Source organism: Salvelinus alpinus, chromosome 15 (assembly GCF_045679555.1).
Source record: "Salvelinus alpinus chromosome 15, SLU_Salpinus.1, whole genome shotgun sequence".
Lineage (NCBI taxonomy): Eukaryota > Metazoa > Chordata > Actinopteri > Salmoniformes > Salmonidae > Salvelinus > Salvelinus alpinus.
Window position 1 is genome coordinate 54756881 of NC_092100.1, and position 19467 is coordinate 54776347.

General features: G+C 45.3%; 1 protein-coding gene across 18 annotated transcripts in view; it reads right to left on the reverse strand.

Moving 5' to 3' along the window:
• Nucleotides 1–19467, reverse strand: part of LOC139540350 (neuronal cell adhesion molecule-like) — a 114228-nt gene that overhangs the window by 24104 nt on the left and 70657 nt on the right. For 10 of the 18 annotated variants that reach the window (XM_071344115.1, XM_071344123.1, XM_071344113.1 and 7 more), the window contains exons 3-7: nt 2754–2932; nt 2087–2104; nt 1411–1516; nt 989–1182; nt 37–159 (exon numbers count right to left, since the gene is read on the reverse strand). In XM_071344115.1, coding sequence (XP_071200216.1) covers nt 37–159; nt 989–1182; nt 1411–1516; nt 2087–2104; nt 2754–2838 — 526 coding nt within the window. In that variant the 5' untranslated portion in view covers nt 2839–2932. Of the gene's footprint in view, nt 1–36; nt 160–988; nt 1183–1410; nt 1517–2086; nt 2105–2753; nt 2933–3988; nt 4075–19467 lie in introns of all 18 variants that reach the window. The other 8 variants (XM_071344117.1, XM_071344124.1, XM_071344114.1 and 5 more) reach the window with 2 other exon arrangements.

The window sequence follows — 19467 nt, forward strand, 5'->3', positions numbered from 1 at the left end:
AACAGGCCTAGACATAACAAATAGCATGCGACTTACTGATGTCCATCCAGAAGATGATGGGTGGGGGCAGGCCGGCAGGGGGCCGGCACTGTAGCACCAGAGACACGCCCTCCTGAACGATGATCGGCTCGTTTCTTTCCTTCGACCACAAGGGGGACCCTGAAGAGGTGGAGAGGAACACACCTCATAAGTTAGATAGCGCAAATACACACGAGGAAATCATGGTATACTGTACCAGTATGTGGTTTCTACAGTCATCGGATGTCACCAAAAGGTCTGAGAGAACAAGGGGACATGGAAGTAGTGAGTTCCAGCTACGTGGAAGGAATGAGTTCTAGCTACGTGGAAGGAATGAGTTCAAGCTACGTGGAAGGAATGAGTTCTAGCTACATGGAAGGAATGAGTTCGAGCTACATGGAAGGAATGAGTTCAAGCTACATGGAAGGAATGAGTTCTAGCTACATGGAAGGAATGAGTTCTAGCTACATGGAAGGAATGAGTTCTAGCTACATGGAAGGAATGAGTTCAAGCTACATGGAAGGAATGAGTTCTAGCTACATGGAAGGAATGAGTTTAAGCTACTAAATCGCATCAACCTAAAGGTTAAATAGGTGTATCCAGGTAACAATTATTATCATGCTGTCTTTCCACAAGTAACCTTTACCTGCCATGAAGAGAGCATTGATGATGGAAAATACATCTTATTCGTTTCAAGAAAAGAGAGAAAGAGACAGATTGAATGGTCACAAATCAGAGACACGTCAGAGATGAGCTCAGTGGAGAATAGAGTGAGACAGACATGAGGTGATATGAGATGACTGAGAGGTGAGATATCGGAGAGACAGAATGGTGAGAGGCCCAGCCAGAGAAAGAGAGCGGGAGAGAGAGGGAGAAAATGAGAGAGGGAGAGAGGGAGACAGAGAGAGCGAGAAAGACAGAAAATGACAGCGAAAAGGTGAACGCGATAACACATCTTAGAGATGCTTACTGGACTGTCTGATGACGATATTGTTTGATACTGCAGTCCCATGTTCGTTCCTGGCCGTACACTGGTACACCCCCTCATATGACTCAACCTTCTCTCCACTGATGTCCACCACCAGGGTGCCAGAGTGGGGTCGCATTGTGACCTTGGGGTCCTGGTCAATGTCAAAGTGGGTCCCGTTCCTGGTCCACGAAAAGCTGTAAGTGGATTGATGTCAATGTTAGTGAACATCTAAATCACTTTAACTCTCATTGTAGCACAGAGTATTTTATATAGCTAATAAATTGGCTAATCAATATATCTGTTCGGGATTTAGCCAACTACTTTGCCATTTGACCCAAGTGCGAGCGGAATAACAATTGGCTTTGTGTGTGTGTGCGTGTGTGTGCACGTGTACATGCGTATGTGTGTGTGTGTGTGTGTACCTGGGATGCGGCTTCCCCTTGGCATCACAGTGGATGACGATGTTCTCCCGAGGGTCGATGATGTAATCCTTGGGAGACTGGTGGGTAATGGTTGGTGGCTGCGGCACTACGGCAAGCACAGAGGGACACAGTCATACCAATCCCTGCCCTTTCTGCATAACTAAGTTTTCAACTGTTATTGATCAAGCACACAGCGAGCAGGGCTGGACCGGCTCACTGCACTCAAATTGAATCGGGCTAAATTGCCGACCATAACATTAAGCTCAAATAACCAGTTGAATGACGGGAACATCAAAGCATGCAGTGGACTGAAGTACAGTCCTGGATATTCTGCTTCATAATCATCTTTCTTGAAATGTATTTCTCTCCAAAGGAACAGAAGACGGATTTACTATTTAAAATAACTGATAGGAGGAATCATGCCTTATGTGTTCTACGGGACATGACGTTTTCCCACTGAATCACAGCAAAACCACACCACACAAAAGAAGCATACAAATCAACAACAAGAGCACTGCATGCAAGTCAGGCCGATGCTCAAATCCACACGGATAAGCGCAAAACCAACAGCGACAATACATGAAATCCCCAAAATCACAACGCAAAGTGCTCAAGTCACAGTCTCTGTGGTCACACTGAATTGACACAGGCATGGTGACAGGGGAACTTAACTTACATCCTTCCAGAACTTTAGCTTTTCCCCCCAAGAATCCGCATACATTTTTTTGACATAATAAAGAGAGCCAGACATTAGTGTTGAAAAAAGAACCTCCTCTGTTTACTCCCCTTCAGAACATGGTGGACAGAAGAAGAGTTAGTTACCTTTTCCAGGCATTAGATAGCTTCCGACACGGTCAATGATTCCAAACATTACTCACACAACATACAGTAGTTATAGTTCCACATTATGACTTTGGGGTGGGTATGGGTCTCTGAGCACTTAAAAAAACGACAAGAAAACCTACTCTTCTTACTCAGCGAAGGTATACAAATGCAATGAGGCAACAAGGTATGTGTTCATTACGAAAACCTAAGTAGCCACATTTACAAAAGCCTTGGATCAATAAAGAATATTATTCTCTCTTACTGACTCATCTTACAGACTCTGTACGCATATCAATACAACTTTGACTTTGAGAAGCAGCGAGGAAGAGTGAGGCCAAAGGAGAGAGAAAGAGAGAGAGAGAGAGAGACAGAGAGAGAGAGACTATGATGTGTTAAGTTCTTACGGTCTAGTGGGAGCCAACAGTTACAAAGAGATGACTCTTTCGAGGTTATTACAACCTCTACCAGACTCCACAGTGCTTGAATGTTCTTGACTGTGATGTGTTAATAGTTCTTACGATCTAGCGGGACCTCCAGAGCGTTGCCGAGGTTACCCAGGAACAGCATCAGGAACACTGTTGCTCTCGCCCTCGTCCTCTCCATGATTGGTTGTCTGACGCAAAGGTCCTCCCCCAGACAGAGATAAGTCCCGCCTCTCCCCTCAATCAGAACGCCTCGGCCACGTGCACATACACAACTAGAGAGAGAGAGAGAGAGACATAGAGAGACATAAAGAGAGAGTGGCAGAATGGGAGAGAGGGAATGGCAGAGGGAGAGAGAGAGAATGGCAGAGAGAGAGAGCGACAGAGAGAGAGACAGAGATAAACAGAGAAAGACAGAGACCGAGAGAGACAGAGAGGGAGAGAGAGAGAGACAGAGAGGCAGAGAGAGAGACAGAGAGACAGAGAAAGAGACAGAGAGAGGGGCAGAGAGACAGAGAGAAACAGAGAAAGACAGAGAGACACAGAGAGAGAGGGAGAGAGAGAGACAGAATGAGAGAGAGAGACACAGAGACACAGAGAGCGAGAGAGGCAGAGAGGCAGAGAGACAGAGAGAGAAATGGATGGATACAAAAATAGAAGGGGAGAGGGAACATACAGAAACATACATTATTGCGATGAAAACCAAATCCAGTATGCATGGTTGTAAAACAATCATGAATATGAGACTGACACACTTCAGAATTACAGTTATATCAATATGTGAATGAGAAAGTCACAATTCACTCTAGAGAGACATATATAGATGGCTGTTGCTGTGACTGTGGATCGATGGCCCTTGCCATGCAGATGGTGAGGGACTTGGCTGGGAGGCTGGGAGCTATCGTTTTGATCTAGATGTGTGTGTGTGTGTGTGTGTGTGTGTGTGTGTGTGTGTGTGTGTGTGTGTGTGTGTATGTGTGTGTGTGTGTGTGTGTGTGTGTGTGTGTGTGTGTGTGTGTGTGTGTGTGTGTGTGTGTGTGTGTGTGTGTGTGTGTGTGTGTGTGTGTGTGTGTGTGTGTGTGTGTGTGTGTGTGTGTGTGTCGTTGTGATGTAGTGCACTGGAATAGGGAGCGACATGGCCCATATGGCTTCATTTAGCTCAGATAGTCACTGCAATGACGACAGTACCATTAGGCACCTGCCATATCGATTATATCAACCATCACCCCCAGACGACATCCTGCCAGTGGACAGACACTCTCTGCTCTCCTCTTTTCTCACTTTCTGTCTATCTATCTGTCTATCTGACTGACTGAAATTAAGTCACTCACAGACCACCGGCAGCCGCTGGTCTCAATTCACCCCCGCCACCCTTGGTCTGCGGTTGTCAGGCCGGTTGGACATACCGGCAAATTCTCTAAAACGAAATTGGAGGCAGCTTATGGTAGAGGAATTAACATTCAATAGTCTGGCAACAGCTCTGGTGGACATTCCTGCAGTCAACATGTCAATTGCACGCTTCCTCAAAACTTGGAGACATTTGTGGCATTGTGTTGTGTGACAAAACGGCACCTTCTAGATTGACCTTTTATCGTTCCCAGCACAAGGTGCACCTGTGTAATGATCATGCTGTTTAATCAGCTTCTTGATATGCCACACCTATTAGGTGTATGAATTATCTTGGCAAATGATACATTCTCACTACCAGGGATGTAAACAAATTTGTGCACAACATTTTAGTAAAATAAACTTTTTGTGCATATGGACAATTTCAGCTCATTAGCCTATCAGTATTTATGCTGCAGTAGTTTATGTGTCGGGGGGCTAGGGTCAGTCTGTTATATATGGAGTATTTCTCCTGTCTTATCCGGTGTCCTGTGTGAATTTAAGTATGCTCTCTCTAATTCTCTCTTTCTTTCTTTCTCTCTCTCGGAGAACCTGAGCCCTAGGACCATGCCTCAGGACTACCTGGCATGATGACTCCTTGTTGTCCCCAGTCCACCTGGCCGTGCTGCTGCTAGAGTTTCAACTGTTCTGCCTGCGGCTATGGAACCCTGACCTGTTCACTGTGATTACTATTATTTGACCATGCTGGTCATTTATGAACATTATAACAGAACATGGCCAAGATGTTCAAATCTCCACCCGGCACAGAAGAGGACTGGCCACCCTGAATAAAATATGCCTGAATAAAATAATTAGATTGTGTCTTTAAGTACACTTTAAGTACAAATCACATGTGTCAGTATGAAGGGGTTTGGCTGTTGCCAGGCAGCACACTATCCACCCGGGGGGGGGGGGGGGGAGAGAGAGAGAGAGAGAGAGAGGGAGAGGGAGAGAGAGAGAGAGAGAGAGAGAGAGAGAGAGAGAGAGAGAGAGAGAGAGAGAGAGAGAGAGAGAGAGAGACAGACTGAGACTGAGACTGAGACTGAGACTGAGACTGAATTGCCAAAGCAAAAAGGGAACAATTGCAAAGATGACTCCGTATAGGAGAATAGGCTTAACAGTTGTCAGTCCCTGGACTGACAATCAAGGATTCTTCTAAATACCAGCCTCTTTCTCTTTCGTAAGCTTGGTAGAGTTATTCACTCACTAGTGCTTTATTTAAAGAGAGTATCCTTGCATCTTACATAAATCAACAGTTGCAACAGTATCCCGAATCATAAAATAGTCTCGATACACTTGGTACGCATGCACACCCTACTCTCAAACAGTAGAAATACTACACAGCTCTAAGGAGGAGAGTGAGACATTTTTGTGAATCAGAAATTGGAGTATGACCTGTTTTTCTCCTGCTGCCTGCCTTCTTGCCATCCTCCTCCTAAGGCGCCCCAGTGTGTGTCCCACTAAAGCTATAAAAATGGCACAGCTATTTCCTCAGCCTAGGCACTATAAAGAAGACTGCTCTGCTCTGTTATCTCAGCCTGTGATATTTGAATTGGGATTTTATAGGTGTGTTACTCAATAAAGGAATAATATAGTCCAATTAAACCAGCCCTGTTTCCGTCTGTCTTCATCTCCATCTTCCTGCCCCCATGGCCGTAGGGTGAGTCAGGGGCCAGGACTGGGGGAGTCTGGGAGTGAGGCCTCTGGGGGCTCAGCCTCAGACGGATTATACCCTTTTTCACACAATTGCTCCGATATTTTCATTTCACATGGTCCTTTCCAGCACGGTTCCAGCAACTATGGCGGATGCTTAACCAGGCCAGGCCTGTAGGCTACAGCTCGGCTTGCCTTTGCTTGACTCAGTAGTGGGAAATAGAATCAACCCGTACTGCTCCTCAGGCAGCTGATGTATTGGTTGGTCTGGAGTGATCAATTCAGGGCTAGTCTCAGCCCCCAGCAGCCCTGAGCGAATGGCTGGAGCCTGATAGAGTAACGGCGTAGCTAGCGGGAGGAAGATGAAGGAAGGGGTAGAGGAGGGTTAATGTCTTCTACGTGGCCCTGGCCGCTGCTCCCCAGGGGGAACCCTGTGTTAGTCGCCTAAGGCAGACAATCACGGGGCTGTGTACACCGGCCGACACAACAAGATCCATGGGAGCAAATTCATCAAGCTCATTTGCAATTGCTAGGGCCATGAGGCTAGGAGCCCTGGACCTGAGCCTGAGAGGGGAGTCTGTAGCAGAAACACAGTGTCACGTTCCGACCTTTATTTCCTTTCTTTTGTCTTTATTTAGTATGGTCAGGGCGTGAGTTGGGGTGGGCAGTCTATGTGTGGTTTTCTATGTTGGGGTTTTGTGTTCGGCCTGGTATGATTCTCAATCAGAGGCAGCTGTCAATCGTTGTCCCTGATTGAGAATCACACTTAGGTAGCCTGGGTTTCACTTTTGGTTGGTGGGTGTTTGTTTCCGGTGTCAGTGTTTGTCGCCACACGGTACTGTTTCGTTTGATCATCGTTTATTGTTTTTGTTCCTGTGTTCAGTTTTTTGGATTTATATTAAAGACACGAACACTTACCACGCTGCGCTTTGGTCCGATCCTTCTACCACCACAGACGATCGTTACACACAGCCTTGATATCAAGCTACAAAGTGTATATATGCTCAGTCTCAAATTCATTGTAGTAAAGTGCTGAATGCTCCTAATAAAGTTCATAATGAAAGAGACTGGACAATATACCAGATCATTTACTGTAAAATACATTGTATCGTACGGTCGTACGCTAAGTCAATTCACACCGGCCATAAGGTATTGTCAGCACCATCTTTATACCGAGATAACTGAAGATACGTTACAAACGCCACACTTTATTTATTTGAAGCCGTGAAAAGTAGCATGGACTGGCTGATTTATAGTATCGAGTGAAAAAAGACCAGGAGGACCGAATATGGCAGGCCTGGACGAGGGAGAGAATAAATGTGTTAATTATAATTGGATGTGGAATCCCAAAGCCCCCTGGATTCTTATCTGAGAGGGAGCCATTGCTCTGAGCCAACGCTCCGTACAGAATTAATATCCCAAATTAATGAGGTGTAACAACTCTCCTCCAGCTGGTCAGTGGAGAGGGAGAGAAAAAGAGAAAGGAGGAGGAGAAAGAGAGAGGGGGAGTGTGTGTGTGTGTGTGGGGGGGGGGGTAATAATCCCTAGGAGAAGTGTTGCAGTGTGACAGTCTGGGTCCACTGGGCCCCATACCCCCCCCCCCCCCCCCACACCCACAGTACGACCACTGGCAGGAGAAGTAGAGGACCAACCATGGGACTACGGACCTACTCATCTCCTGAAAAGCAGAGTGCTTAAAACAAGCAGGCAAAGCACAACTTGTCTTCTCTCTGCTACCTGGGAATTGAAATGTGAAAATGCCACGTAGAGGGGGGGCGATGTTGACAATTTCCTCCTGAGACGAGTCCTTTCGGATACACTTCCTCAACACTCTGTCTCCAAGAGGTCTAAACGAGGAACGAGACATCAAATATTTTCTAGAAAATGTGTTCTGCTCACAGGGGGATGCTTTTTTCCATTTTCCCTATATAATATTCCATACAAAATGATTGATGCTTTGTTTTTACATATACAGTGTGTCTACTGTGCAATATTTATTGTGATCTTAATGCAATATAGGTATTCAATTGACAGGATGTATTCAATTGACCGGATGTACATGCCTCTAGAGGTTAGAGGCCTCTAGAGGTCTAGAAGTCGGTGTGTTATACAGTGGTGTAGGACCTGACGAAGATTCAACTCGGATCGAAACGTTACCTTTATTGTGCGTCTGATTAAATCCCAATGAGAGCATACCAGAGCTGCGGTCAATCCTTTTTGTCCCTTTCCACTCATCTCCGCCAGATCTCCTCCACACCACAACCAACCGGGGTCCAGAAACACCATCCCTACTATACATCTAAAGCCTAAGAACAGACCTAAAGGATTGAGCAATGAGGACGGAGATACTGTATGGTTGGTCACAGACGTGTTTTTATTTTAATTTTTTATACACGCCGTATTGGGAGGGAAAAAAGAATCAACGCTCACGACCGACTCCGCTGCCACTGCCGTGTGCCCCTCACACAAACACACCTAGAAACACCCACATGACACACGTACCACCCGCGTCTAACAAACACGACACTAGCCACCACCCTTAATGCCAAATGATGATGCCTTGACATTGCTCTTGTTCCACCCTAACGCCAAGTGCTGACACAACCAGGGACGCCACAGTCTATAAAGCTCAGATGGCAGCAGACTGCTGAGGCAACGGAACAGTGAGTAAAACCTAGTTGTTGTCTAGAGCTGATAATGGCCCCCTGTAAACGCAATATACTAATACAGCATCAACTGTCCTGTCTGCTATAAGCAGTGTTAAGAGATGCTCTTGACAGGGTGACACGAGGAGACCGTAGACTAAAGCTGGTGAAAGTATCAATATATACTTATATATTATTCGAAGTATAATTCAACTAAAGCAGGACATTGAAGTTGAATTAGACTTCTCCATCTGCTTTCTAATGAGAGAAGGGGACTACGGGCTTCCATTAGTAAAACGAATGACTAGTACTAATTACTAATAGTAACCCTAAAAGACATCGTAACACTAGCAGCAACTAGTAACACTATAAACACTATAGTAACACTACTAGTAACTAGTGATTGAGTGGTTTCTAATGTGAGTGGAAACTATACCATTACTACAACTAACTGAACAGGTTGTTAAGTAACTACCGACAACACTACAGGCATTGAGTGGTCTGTTATTTCAACTTAAATCATTACTGTCAACTAGCTGAGTGGCCAACAGCAATTGCTGTCCAGTTCACCATTCATTCATTTACCCAGATCTCTCTTTCTTCTTTCTTGTATTCGGTTCCTTATTCCAGGGAAACACTCGGCCCTTGTGTTCAATGCTGCATTGAGCTGTCTGGGCACGCACGCACGCACACACGCACGCACGCACACAGGCACACACACACTGAGATGGCCTCTTCAATTAGCCCATTGTCCTTTTCCCAGGGAGAGCCACTTCACAGTCCCCAAACTAATTGGTTTTGTGCACATGTCAGAGGGTGTTAGTGTGTGTGTGTGTTTTGTCAGAGGCTCAACACCACCACAGCACATGGAGCAGTACACACTGCCGGTGGAAGGTGAGGGTCAGACCTGGTACATAGCCCTCCGTTACACAGACCTGGTACATAGCCCTCCGTTGCAAAAAGACAGCTCGGTGGACACGGGACAGTTCACACAACAGACGGAGCCGACCATGAGCCGACAGGGGAACGGGATGTTACCAGGCTACCCTCTGAATGTAATGCAGTGAGAGAGAGAGAGAGAGAGAGAGAGAGAGAGAGAGAGAGAGAGAGAGAGAGAGAGAGAGAGAGAGAGAGAGAGAGAGAGAGAGAGAGAGAGAGAGAGAGAGAGAGAGAGAGAGAGAGAGAGAGAGAGAGAGAGAGAGATGAACCTGGAGAAAATAACAAAGCCATCACTTACAGAGAGATGAACCTGGAGAAGAGTCCCCTAAGCAAGCTGGTCCTAGGGCTCTGTTCACAAATACAAACACACCCCACAGAGCCCCAGGACAACAGCACAATTAGACCCAACCAAATCATGAGAAAACAAAAAGATAATTACTTGACACATTGGAAAGAATTAACAAAACAACAGAGCAAACTAGAATGCTATTTGGCCCTAAACAGAGAGTACACAGTGGCAGAATACCTGACCACTGTGACTGACCCAAACTTAAGGAAAGCTTTGACTATGTACAGACTCAGTGAGCATAGCCTTGCTATTGAGAAAGGCCGCCGTAGGCAGACATGGCTCTCAAGAGAAGACAGGCTATGTGCACACTGCCCACAAAATGAGGTGGAAACTGAGCTGCACTTCCTAACCTCCTGCCCAATGTATGACCATATTAGAGAGACATATTTCCCTCAGATTACACAGATCCACAAAGAATTTGAAAACAAATCCAATTTTGATAAACTCCCATATCTACTGGGAGAAATTCCACAGTGTGCCATCACAGCAGCAAGATTTGTGACCTGTTGCCACAAGAAAAGGGCAACCAGTGAAGAACAAACACCATTGTAAATACAACCCATATTTATGCTTATTTATTTTAACTTGTGTGCTTTAACCATTTGTACATTGTTACAACACTGTATATATATAATATAACATTTATAATGTCTTTATTGTTTTGAAACTTCTGTATGTGTAATGTTTACTGTTAATTTGTATTGTTTATTTCACTTTTGTATAATATCTACCTCACTTGCTTTGGCAATGTTAACACATGTTTCCCATGCCAATAAAGCCCCTTGAATTGAATTGAATTGAATTGAGAGAGAGAGAGAGAGAGAGAGAGAGAGAGAGAGAGAGAGAGAGAGAGAGAGAGAGAGAGAGAGAGAGAGAGAGAGAGAGAGAGAGAGAGAGAGAGAGAGAGAGAGAGAGAGAGAGAGAGAGAGAGAGAGAGAGAGAGAGAGGGGTGTAGAAGGAGCGAGAGAGAGAGAGAGAGACAGAGAGACAGAGAGAGAGAGAGAGGGGTGTAGAAAGAGAGAGAGAGAGACAGAGAGAGAGAGGGGTGTAGAAAGAGAGAGAGAGAGAGAGAGAGAGAGAGAGAGAGAGAGAGAGAGAGAGAGAGAGAGAGGGGTGTAGAAAGAGAGAGAGAGAGAGAGAGACAGAGAGAAAGAGAGGGGTGTAGAAAGAGAGAGACAGAGAGAGAGAGGGGTGTAGAAAGAGAGAGAGAGAGAGACAGAGAGAGAGAGAGAGAGAGAGAGAGAGAGAGAGAGAGAGAGAGAGAGAGGGGTGTAGAAAGAGAGAGAGAGAGAGAGAGGGAGAGAGAGAGAGAGAGGGGTGTAGAAAGAGAGAGAGAGAGAGACAGAGAGAGAGAGAGAGAGAGAGGGGTGTAGAAAGAGAGAGAAAGAGAGACAGAGAGTGCACAGGGAAACGCTCGATTAAACTTGACTTAACGTTACAATTTATATGCTAAGCATGAGATGATTCGGCATTGTGTCCCAGACAATATGATGCATTCACAAGAACAGTCCAATAATCATCACCCTACCAACAGTAACTTACTGTACTAGGTGCTGTGGCTCATAAGGAAACAAAGAGAAATTCTGCAAAACGGTCCTAATTAACTCCAATAATCAGCACTTGTGACAGCTCATGCAATCAGGTTTGTGAGCCTCTGTTTGGCAGTAAAAACACCACAAGGTTTCCCGTACTTCCGTGACAGAATGAGGGAGCATCAAAATGATGACCACGTCTCCCCAGTCACAGAATGCAATCAGGGTCGTGATGAGAGAGAGGAAGTAGGACATGGCCTAGAATATATTTCTGACATTCGTATTACAGGATTATACATCATGTGTACGACTGCGTCGACAGACATACACTACCGTTCAAAAGTTTGGGGTCACTTAGAAATGTTTTTTGAAAGGAAAAACAATTTTTTCCCCCCTTGAAATTACATCAAATTGATCGGAAATACAGTGTAGACATTGTTAATGTTGTAAATGACTATTGTAGCTGGAAACGGCAGATTTTTTATGGAATATCTCCATAGGCGTATAGAGGCCCATTATCAGCAACCGTCACTCCAGTGTTCCAATGGCACGTTGTGTTAGCTAATCCAAGTTCATCATTTTAAAAGGCTAATTGATCATGAGAAAACCCTTTTGCAATTATGTTAGCACAGCTGAAAACTGTTGTTCTGATTAAAGAAGCAATAAAACTGGCCTTCTTTAGACTAGTTGAGTATCTGGAGCATCAGCATTTGTGGGTTCGATTACAGGCTCAGAATGGCCAAGAAACAAAGACCTTTCTTCTGAAACTCGTCAGTCTATTCTTGTTCTCAGAAATGAAGGCTATTCCATGCGAGAAATTGCCAAGAAACTGAAGATCTCATTCAACGCTGTATACTACTGCCTTCATAGAACAGCGCAAACTGGCTCTAACCAGAATAGAAAGAGGAGTGGGAGACCCCGGTGCACAACAGCTAGAGGACAAGTACATTAGAGTGTCTAGTTTGAGAAACAGATGCCTCACAAGTCCTCAACTGGCAGCTACATAAAATAGTACCCGCAAAACACCAGTCTCAATGTCTTCCCAGGATGCTGGCCTTCTAGGCAGAGTTCCTCTGTCCAGCGTCTGTGTTATTTTGCCCATCTTAACCTTTTCTTTTTATTGGCCAGTCTGAGATAGGGCTTTTTTCTTTGCAACTCTGCCTAGAAGGCCAGCATCCCGGAGTCGCCTCTTCACTGTTGACGTTGGGACTGGTGTTTTGCGGGTACTATTTGAACCCCGGACAGAAATCTTGTTAACGGGTATGCTAGAAAACACAAGAAAGCGAGAGAGCTCAACATTACATTTAAACTACTCAATCAGTGTGAGGAGTGAAGTATCTGATGGGCATTGACTAGAGCAGTAAAGTCAGATATAGTCAGGATTGCTGAGAGGTGAGAGTCAGTAAGAGATGATTTTCAAACAGCTCTTTCTTGTTAGGGGCAAAGTATTGCTGCAGAGTCAATTAAACATTCTTTAATGATTTCACCCTCAGCGAATGGCTTGCTATGTTTAGCAATTTTGTGGAACAGTACATAGCTAGCTCTCGCAATTCCGTCGTTTGCTGAATGCAATTTTGTGAAAAGTCCTTGCTGCTTTTGCAACTGAGAAAGCAACTCTTTCAATGCACTTGCCCTCTGCTCAGAAGACATATTCCTATATTTCTCTGCATGCTTCGTCTGGAAGTGTCGGGACAAGTTGTATTCTTTCTAGACAGCGATGCTCTCTTTGCACACTAAGCACAGAGCTTTCCCTGATACCTCAATAAAGAAATATTTCGATGTCCGCTCTTGCTGGAACACCCTACATTCATTGTCTACTGTTCTCTTTTTTGAAATCCTTGGGAAAAGAAATGTGCCGCAATTTCTAGCTAGCTACTATTTGTAACTGTGACGTGTGTGTCAGCCTGTAAGTCACTGTCTGTCCTCGTGCAGTTGTTATTCATACGTGCCTTCAAAATAAATGTCCCACAAGCGGTGGGAGTTAAATCATTACATAAAGGCGAGTATTCATTGGGCTTTTAATTTGAATAACGCTTTCAAAACTTTACGATCGCATTTATGTGAGCATAAAGAATTGATGCTCTACTCAGCGGCTCGCTTGCTGGCTGGCTAGCTTCTCTCGCTGAGGTCTGCTTGGGATGTGATCTCATGTCATTTAAAGGAAAAACCCACTTCCACAGACGAAAGTGAAGAGTCGATCTACTCCTCTCTGAGCGAGCCAATATTCATCTTACTGTCTCATTAGGTGATCTATGGAGGTCTGAGAGAGGAGGAGGGGGCTTGTCTAGACTTGTGAGCCTGACCACGCTGGGAGACGCATCCACAAACCACTTGTTGTGAGAATAGTGCTGTTGTCCACTAATAACTCATTGGTCAACCATGGGTTATCACCGAGTAGTAGTGGCCCGATAACCACCGAGACAAGTGTCTGGACCAGAGAACAACAACCACAGTTAAATCGCTACTTACCCTATTCCTTCTTTCAATAATTTCCTTGGTTTATTTCCAAGCCCCAGTGGTTGTGAAGCATTTGGCATCTGGTTTATAGCAGCAACTAGCTGGCCTATGTGATATATTTGTCAGAATTCTGAGAAGGTGTTTTGATGATTATTAGCCAGAGAGAGAGAGAGAGAGAGAGAGAGAGAGAGAGAGAGAGAGAGAGAGAGAGAGAGAGAGAGAGAGAGAGTGGAGACTCTCTCTCACGGGCCCCTTATCTGTGGAAACAGCATCCCAATGGAAATTTCACGGACCCGGTATCAGCATATGTTACTTATAATCCTCCTCATTAGGTTTTATAATAGGGGGGGGGGGGGTTATGCAAATAAGTCCTGTTGTCAAGGGAGGCCCACAGTGGACACAGAGCCCAAAACAAGCGGACCCTTTCAAATCTATGACTACAGGGCTGAACAATAAAACACATCTTTATTCAGTTACCAACAACAACACACATGTTATTGGTATCCTCTCATTTCCACTTGCTGTTCTAGAAGGATATGTACACCGATATAGCCAATCCTGCAGTCTGGCACCACTACCTAGCCTAGTCAAAAGTCGTGAGCAGAATCCTTTCTGAATGCTTTACAAGCAATTCTTTTTCCCACTTTACATTTGTCAATAATGCATTACCTACACAGGCTAGTAAGGCCATTAGTGTATAGGGCGCCACAAGGTGAGTTCTATAGATTGCATTACCACCTCTAGTTAGAGCAGGTTAACGGGAGACCAGTGTTAATGTGAACACAGTGTGTCTGTGTCCCACATCGTGTTGTTACCTCCCCTCTATAGAAAACACACATTGGCATTCACTAAGCGTCCCCCCACCTCCCACTACACACACGCGCGCACGCACAAACGCGCGCACACACACACACACATGCTCGAGCACACATACACGCACACACACTCTCTCAGATTCCCCTCCACCCAATGCCAATCAGCAGAGCCACTTTAGTGAGAAGCCTCTTTGTATTCAGATGAGAGATGTGCCGCTCTGGCAGGGCACGCACACACACACGCACACACACACGCACACACACATTACAGAGAGAGGCAATCACTGCCTGTTCAATCTGAATGGAACATGATAGCATTTGCTTTCATCTCATCCTGTCACCATTTCAATAGCTCAATAATGGCATCATCCTGTAGCAGTCAGTCATGTCCTCACATACAAATGACGCTATAACATTCCAGCCACATCTCCGGGAGAGATGGCTATTTTTTCAGGAACAGCAAAAATGAAAACGTGATGAACTCTGTGTTCCTGAACAAGCTATCAATACAATAATCATGAGGAGGCAAATGTTAGCAAATGATCTATTTGATGGCAGGTAATGAAATAGTGGCAACTGCAGATTGCTGCAACAATGAGCCCCTGACTGTAGCCTTTGTACATTAGTCTGACTCCTGCCTCTTGCACAGTATCTCAGTAAGGGAGAATGGAGCGACCCGAGACACTACAGAAAGGCAGTCATTAAAAGCAGATTAAGAATCAGAGGAAGGAGGTTGTGGATCTGAACTTGACCTTCGATATAGGGTCCCCACACTGTAATTACTAGGAGAGGGTCTGCTATCCCTGGCAAGTCAATGAGACTGAACGGAACCCGGATGTGTGCGTGCGTGCGTGCGTGCGTGCGTGCGTGCGTGCGTGCGTGCGTGCGTGCGTGCGAGAGAGAGAGAGAGAGAGAGAGAGAGAGAGAGAGAGAGAGAGAGAGAGAGAGAGAGAGAGAGAGAGAGAGAGAGAGAGAGAGAGAGAGAGAGAGAGAGAGAAAGAGAGAGAGAGAGAGAGAGAGAGAGAGAGAGAGAGAGAGAGAGAGAGAGAGAGAGAGAGAGAGAGAGAGAGAGAGAGAGAGAGAGAGAGAGAGAGTGTGTGTCTGGTCCTGTCTGGTGTGAGAACAATGTTTTATTTAGGATTTGTGTCTAATAAGATCCTGGTGTGTGTGGATCTTAAGCACATTAGGACTGCTGTGAGTGTGGACAGCATGACTGTGTTAAGGGTCAATGCATTCATATGCTGAGCAGTGGCAGAACATTACCATACACAAACACAGGAGGAGAGTAGGGAGGAATGCATATGGACTGGACTATCATCAATTGAATAGTTTGGGAACTTCTTTTGCAGTTCAGAAAAACAAGCCCTTTTACAACCCTACTCTACGATACCCTACTGTCAGTGAGTGAATAGTAAAAAAAAAAAAAAAAAAAACATAGCTTACTCCACAAACAAAATGGCACACAAAAACATCCCAGCTAAGAATAAAGGTTGAGGGAAATGCATTGCAAGTCCTTGAGAAGACTCATACAAACACGTCACTGGTCTTGTCACAGGGCAAGCTAACACCTGGACTTGGGAGGACATTGCGAACGATTACAAAACCTTTGTTTCCTACGCCACATGACACTTGTGACTCTCCAAATATTGCAATGGCAAAGCCGCCTGAAATTGCAACATTTGGAGATTCGCCAAGACACAACGGTTTCTGAATGGCAGCAGGGGAAAGTTCACTCGATGTAGAAGGACTGGGATCCCTCAAGGCTAAAGTCTCTCCCTCAAAAACAACATCTGAGGAGCAGCTAGTGGAAATAGCACTTTCAAAGTGCACTCTGTATCCATGGCAGCCCACTGCTATTCTCAGATCTCCAATACCTACAGAGATCTTTCATCAAACGCAGACGTATGAAAACGGACAGAACCCAAAGCCACAGACAGACAAAGCCTCCATTTCTCAACTCACCGGAAAAGTTGGGAGCAAAGAAAACTGTACACTTGACATCTGTGCTCCCGACGTCTCCCACTAAAACCTCTGCTTCTTCAATAGCGGTGTGATTCAAATCTTACCTCGCTAACTAAGGCGTTCGGGAAACGGCGGCGTCGTATTCTCCGATGGGTGGAAGCCCTCGGAAGGGAGCCAATATGGGGAGTTTGGTTTAAGCCTAGGTTTATGACAGAAGGCTATGGCGAGACAGAGAGGAGGAAGCAGAGGTCCGAGCGGTCTTAGATACACAATGGAAACATTCAATGAGGATGTTATGTATGACAGCAATTCCTATTTTGTCCTGACTATTTTGTCACACTGATTACCTTCCATGATGTTATGCATCATGGTCTTTATAGCAGTTCCTATAATCCCATTTTTTCGTATCCCTATTGTGGTAGTAAATCCGCCGTTTTGTAGGTTGTGGGTGAATTACATTCTTGATGGTTGCTGTGTGCTGCGAGTCAACGGTTAACATACCGTAGCTAGGATCTTCTAGCACAGTCCTGTATCAAAGAGCATTATTTGAACTGCTGCTTTGTAATCTGCTGATGGTCAGCACTGGGTCATTCGGGCCTGTTAACCGGGTTGTTGTGCTGTATTAGTCTAGCACAATCTGCTATCAGCTCCTGGAACATGTTTTGCCTGTGGCTATTCACAATATCACATGTATCAATACAACAAGGGTTCAGTCTGAATATCCAACAGGGCTCTCTTTAGGACAATCCGGCTATCGATCACTACAAGGTACCAGGATATGTTACTATTGCCTGTGGGAAAGTTTGGTGAGAAAATGTGTCTAGTGGCAGGTGGCCGGGGTGGGAGTATAAAAGGGAGGTGGAGATAGACCCGGTGTTGTTGAGTAGGCTTTCCACCTCCACATTCATTGAGCTCCTCCACAATAGGGCCCTCCTACCTCCCCAACTCAGCCCCTTAGCCGTACACTAGCCCCTACACACATACACCCCAACCCACCCTCTCGCCCCCTCCCTGAACCCACAGCTCATACCCAGCTCCCACTTCAAAAAACAGGCTACCACTGGATCCCATCTCACATCCCAGAGCCAGGAAAAGTAATCAAAGGCTCCTCAGAGGGGCTACGGAGCTCTCAAACCCTTCCATTGTTTTCTATAGGCTTCCCTACACCGCTTGGCCCAGGCCAGTGCGTGTGCGTGTGCGTGTGCGCGTGTGCGTGTGTGTGTGCCTGTGTGCGTGTGCCTGTGTGTGTGTGTGTGTGTCTGTGTGTGTGTGTGTGTGTGTGTGTGTGTGTGTGTGTGTGTGTGTGTGTGTGTGTGTGTGTGTGTGTGTGTGTGTGCCTGTGTGTGCCTGTGTGTGTGTGAGTGCGTGCGTGCGTGCGTGCGTGCGTGCGTGTGTGCCTGTGTGTGTGTGTGCCTGTGTGTGTCTGTGTGTGTGTGTGTGTGTGTGTGTGTGTGTGTGTGTGTGTGTGTGTGTGTGTGTGTGTGTGTGTGTGTGTGTGCCTGTCTGTGTGCGTGTGCGTGTGCGTGTGCGCGTGCGCATGCGTGTGTGTGTGTGTGTGTGTGTCTCCAGTCCAGGTCCTGTATGTAACACTGTATGGGGAGTTCCTTTCCTCATTACCCCTAAAACTCTGTCCCACTTGGTCTGCTTTGCGTACCGTCTAGCACAAAGAATTGAGTTGCAGGACCGAGCCGAGACAATAAAACGGAAAGCGGACAGAGGAAAGAAAGAAGACGAAGAGGAAGGGATTCGTTCTAGTGAGTGGGACGTGGGCTAATGAAAGAACCAACACGTGTTTCATACGTCCCACCTTTAGATCGGAGGTTCAGTCTGTGAACACATAAAAATACAGAAATGTGCATTGAACATAGCCTACTGCTGTAAAATACTGTACACAATCGATTCACTTAGATTCAAAAGAGCGTACACATATGTGTCATGGCTCTTCACCTGTGAGCTTTCTTGTGGACGCATACAATTGCACACACCTCATTATGTACACCAGAGATCATCAACTAGACTCAGCCATGGGCTGATTTTTTCTTGAGGTCAGGGGGACCGGAACGTAATTACAAATCATTTGTAGACTGCAAATTGACCGCAGAAAGCCCAAACAGATATAACAATGGACTAAAACATAATCATTTCAAACCTTGCTTACATGTGTATACGAACACATACATGTACGTGTCTATCTCTCTATTATGCTTGGGAATACTTTGGAAAAGTTTTCCACCATTAAAATCACTTGGAGCTGATTTGCTGATATTTTTACAGTCTTTTATGTCCAACAATAAAAAATTAAAAACATTTTTTTTTTTTTTGCTCAGAAAACTTGGTAGGGCCAAATAAAAATCACCCGCAGGCCGTCAGTTCGGGAACCCTGATGTACACAGGAGCTGAGCTCGTTGTGTCTAAAACAAGACAGTGATTATGATTCCATTCATGTATACTGAAGTTCTAATTCCTGACGCGATGTGGAAGGTGGGCTGTCTACTGATTGACAGAGACTACAAAACTGATCATCAGTGTGTGTGTGTGTGTGGATGTCAAATGAATCCACTATCACTTAAAGAACCACCAAACTAGCCAAACTCTCCCCCTCCCTCTCTTTCTTTCCCCGGCTCCATTTAGACAGAGCAGGTGAATACAAAATCATTTCCCCTCCGCTGCTCTCCAAAAGCACCGACCATCCACTCTCAGACAGGGAGGCCACAAACAATGCTCCTTTCAAAGTGTGAGAAAATCGAATAATGCTGTTTCCTGGTGGGAGAATCACTCCGTGTTAACTTCCCCCCCAAAATCCTGTCTAAGAAAAGCTGAGAGGGAAAAAACAAATGGCGTTTTCACACATAGTTTTGAGGTATAGTTCGAATCAGAATTAAACTGTTTTCTTACATTGTATTTTTTGCCATTTGGTCCGGTTGGTTTCACATTGCCAAAAGTCAAATGAACAAAAATTCGTAAACAAAACCACAAGTCATTTGTTTATTGGAAGTCAAGTCATGTGTTAAGTCCATTTATGATCACCATGACACATCACTTGTGTGTCCCAATCTTCACTTTTGCTTTGGT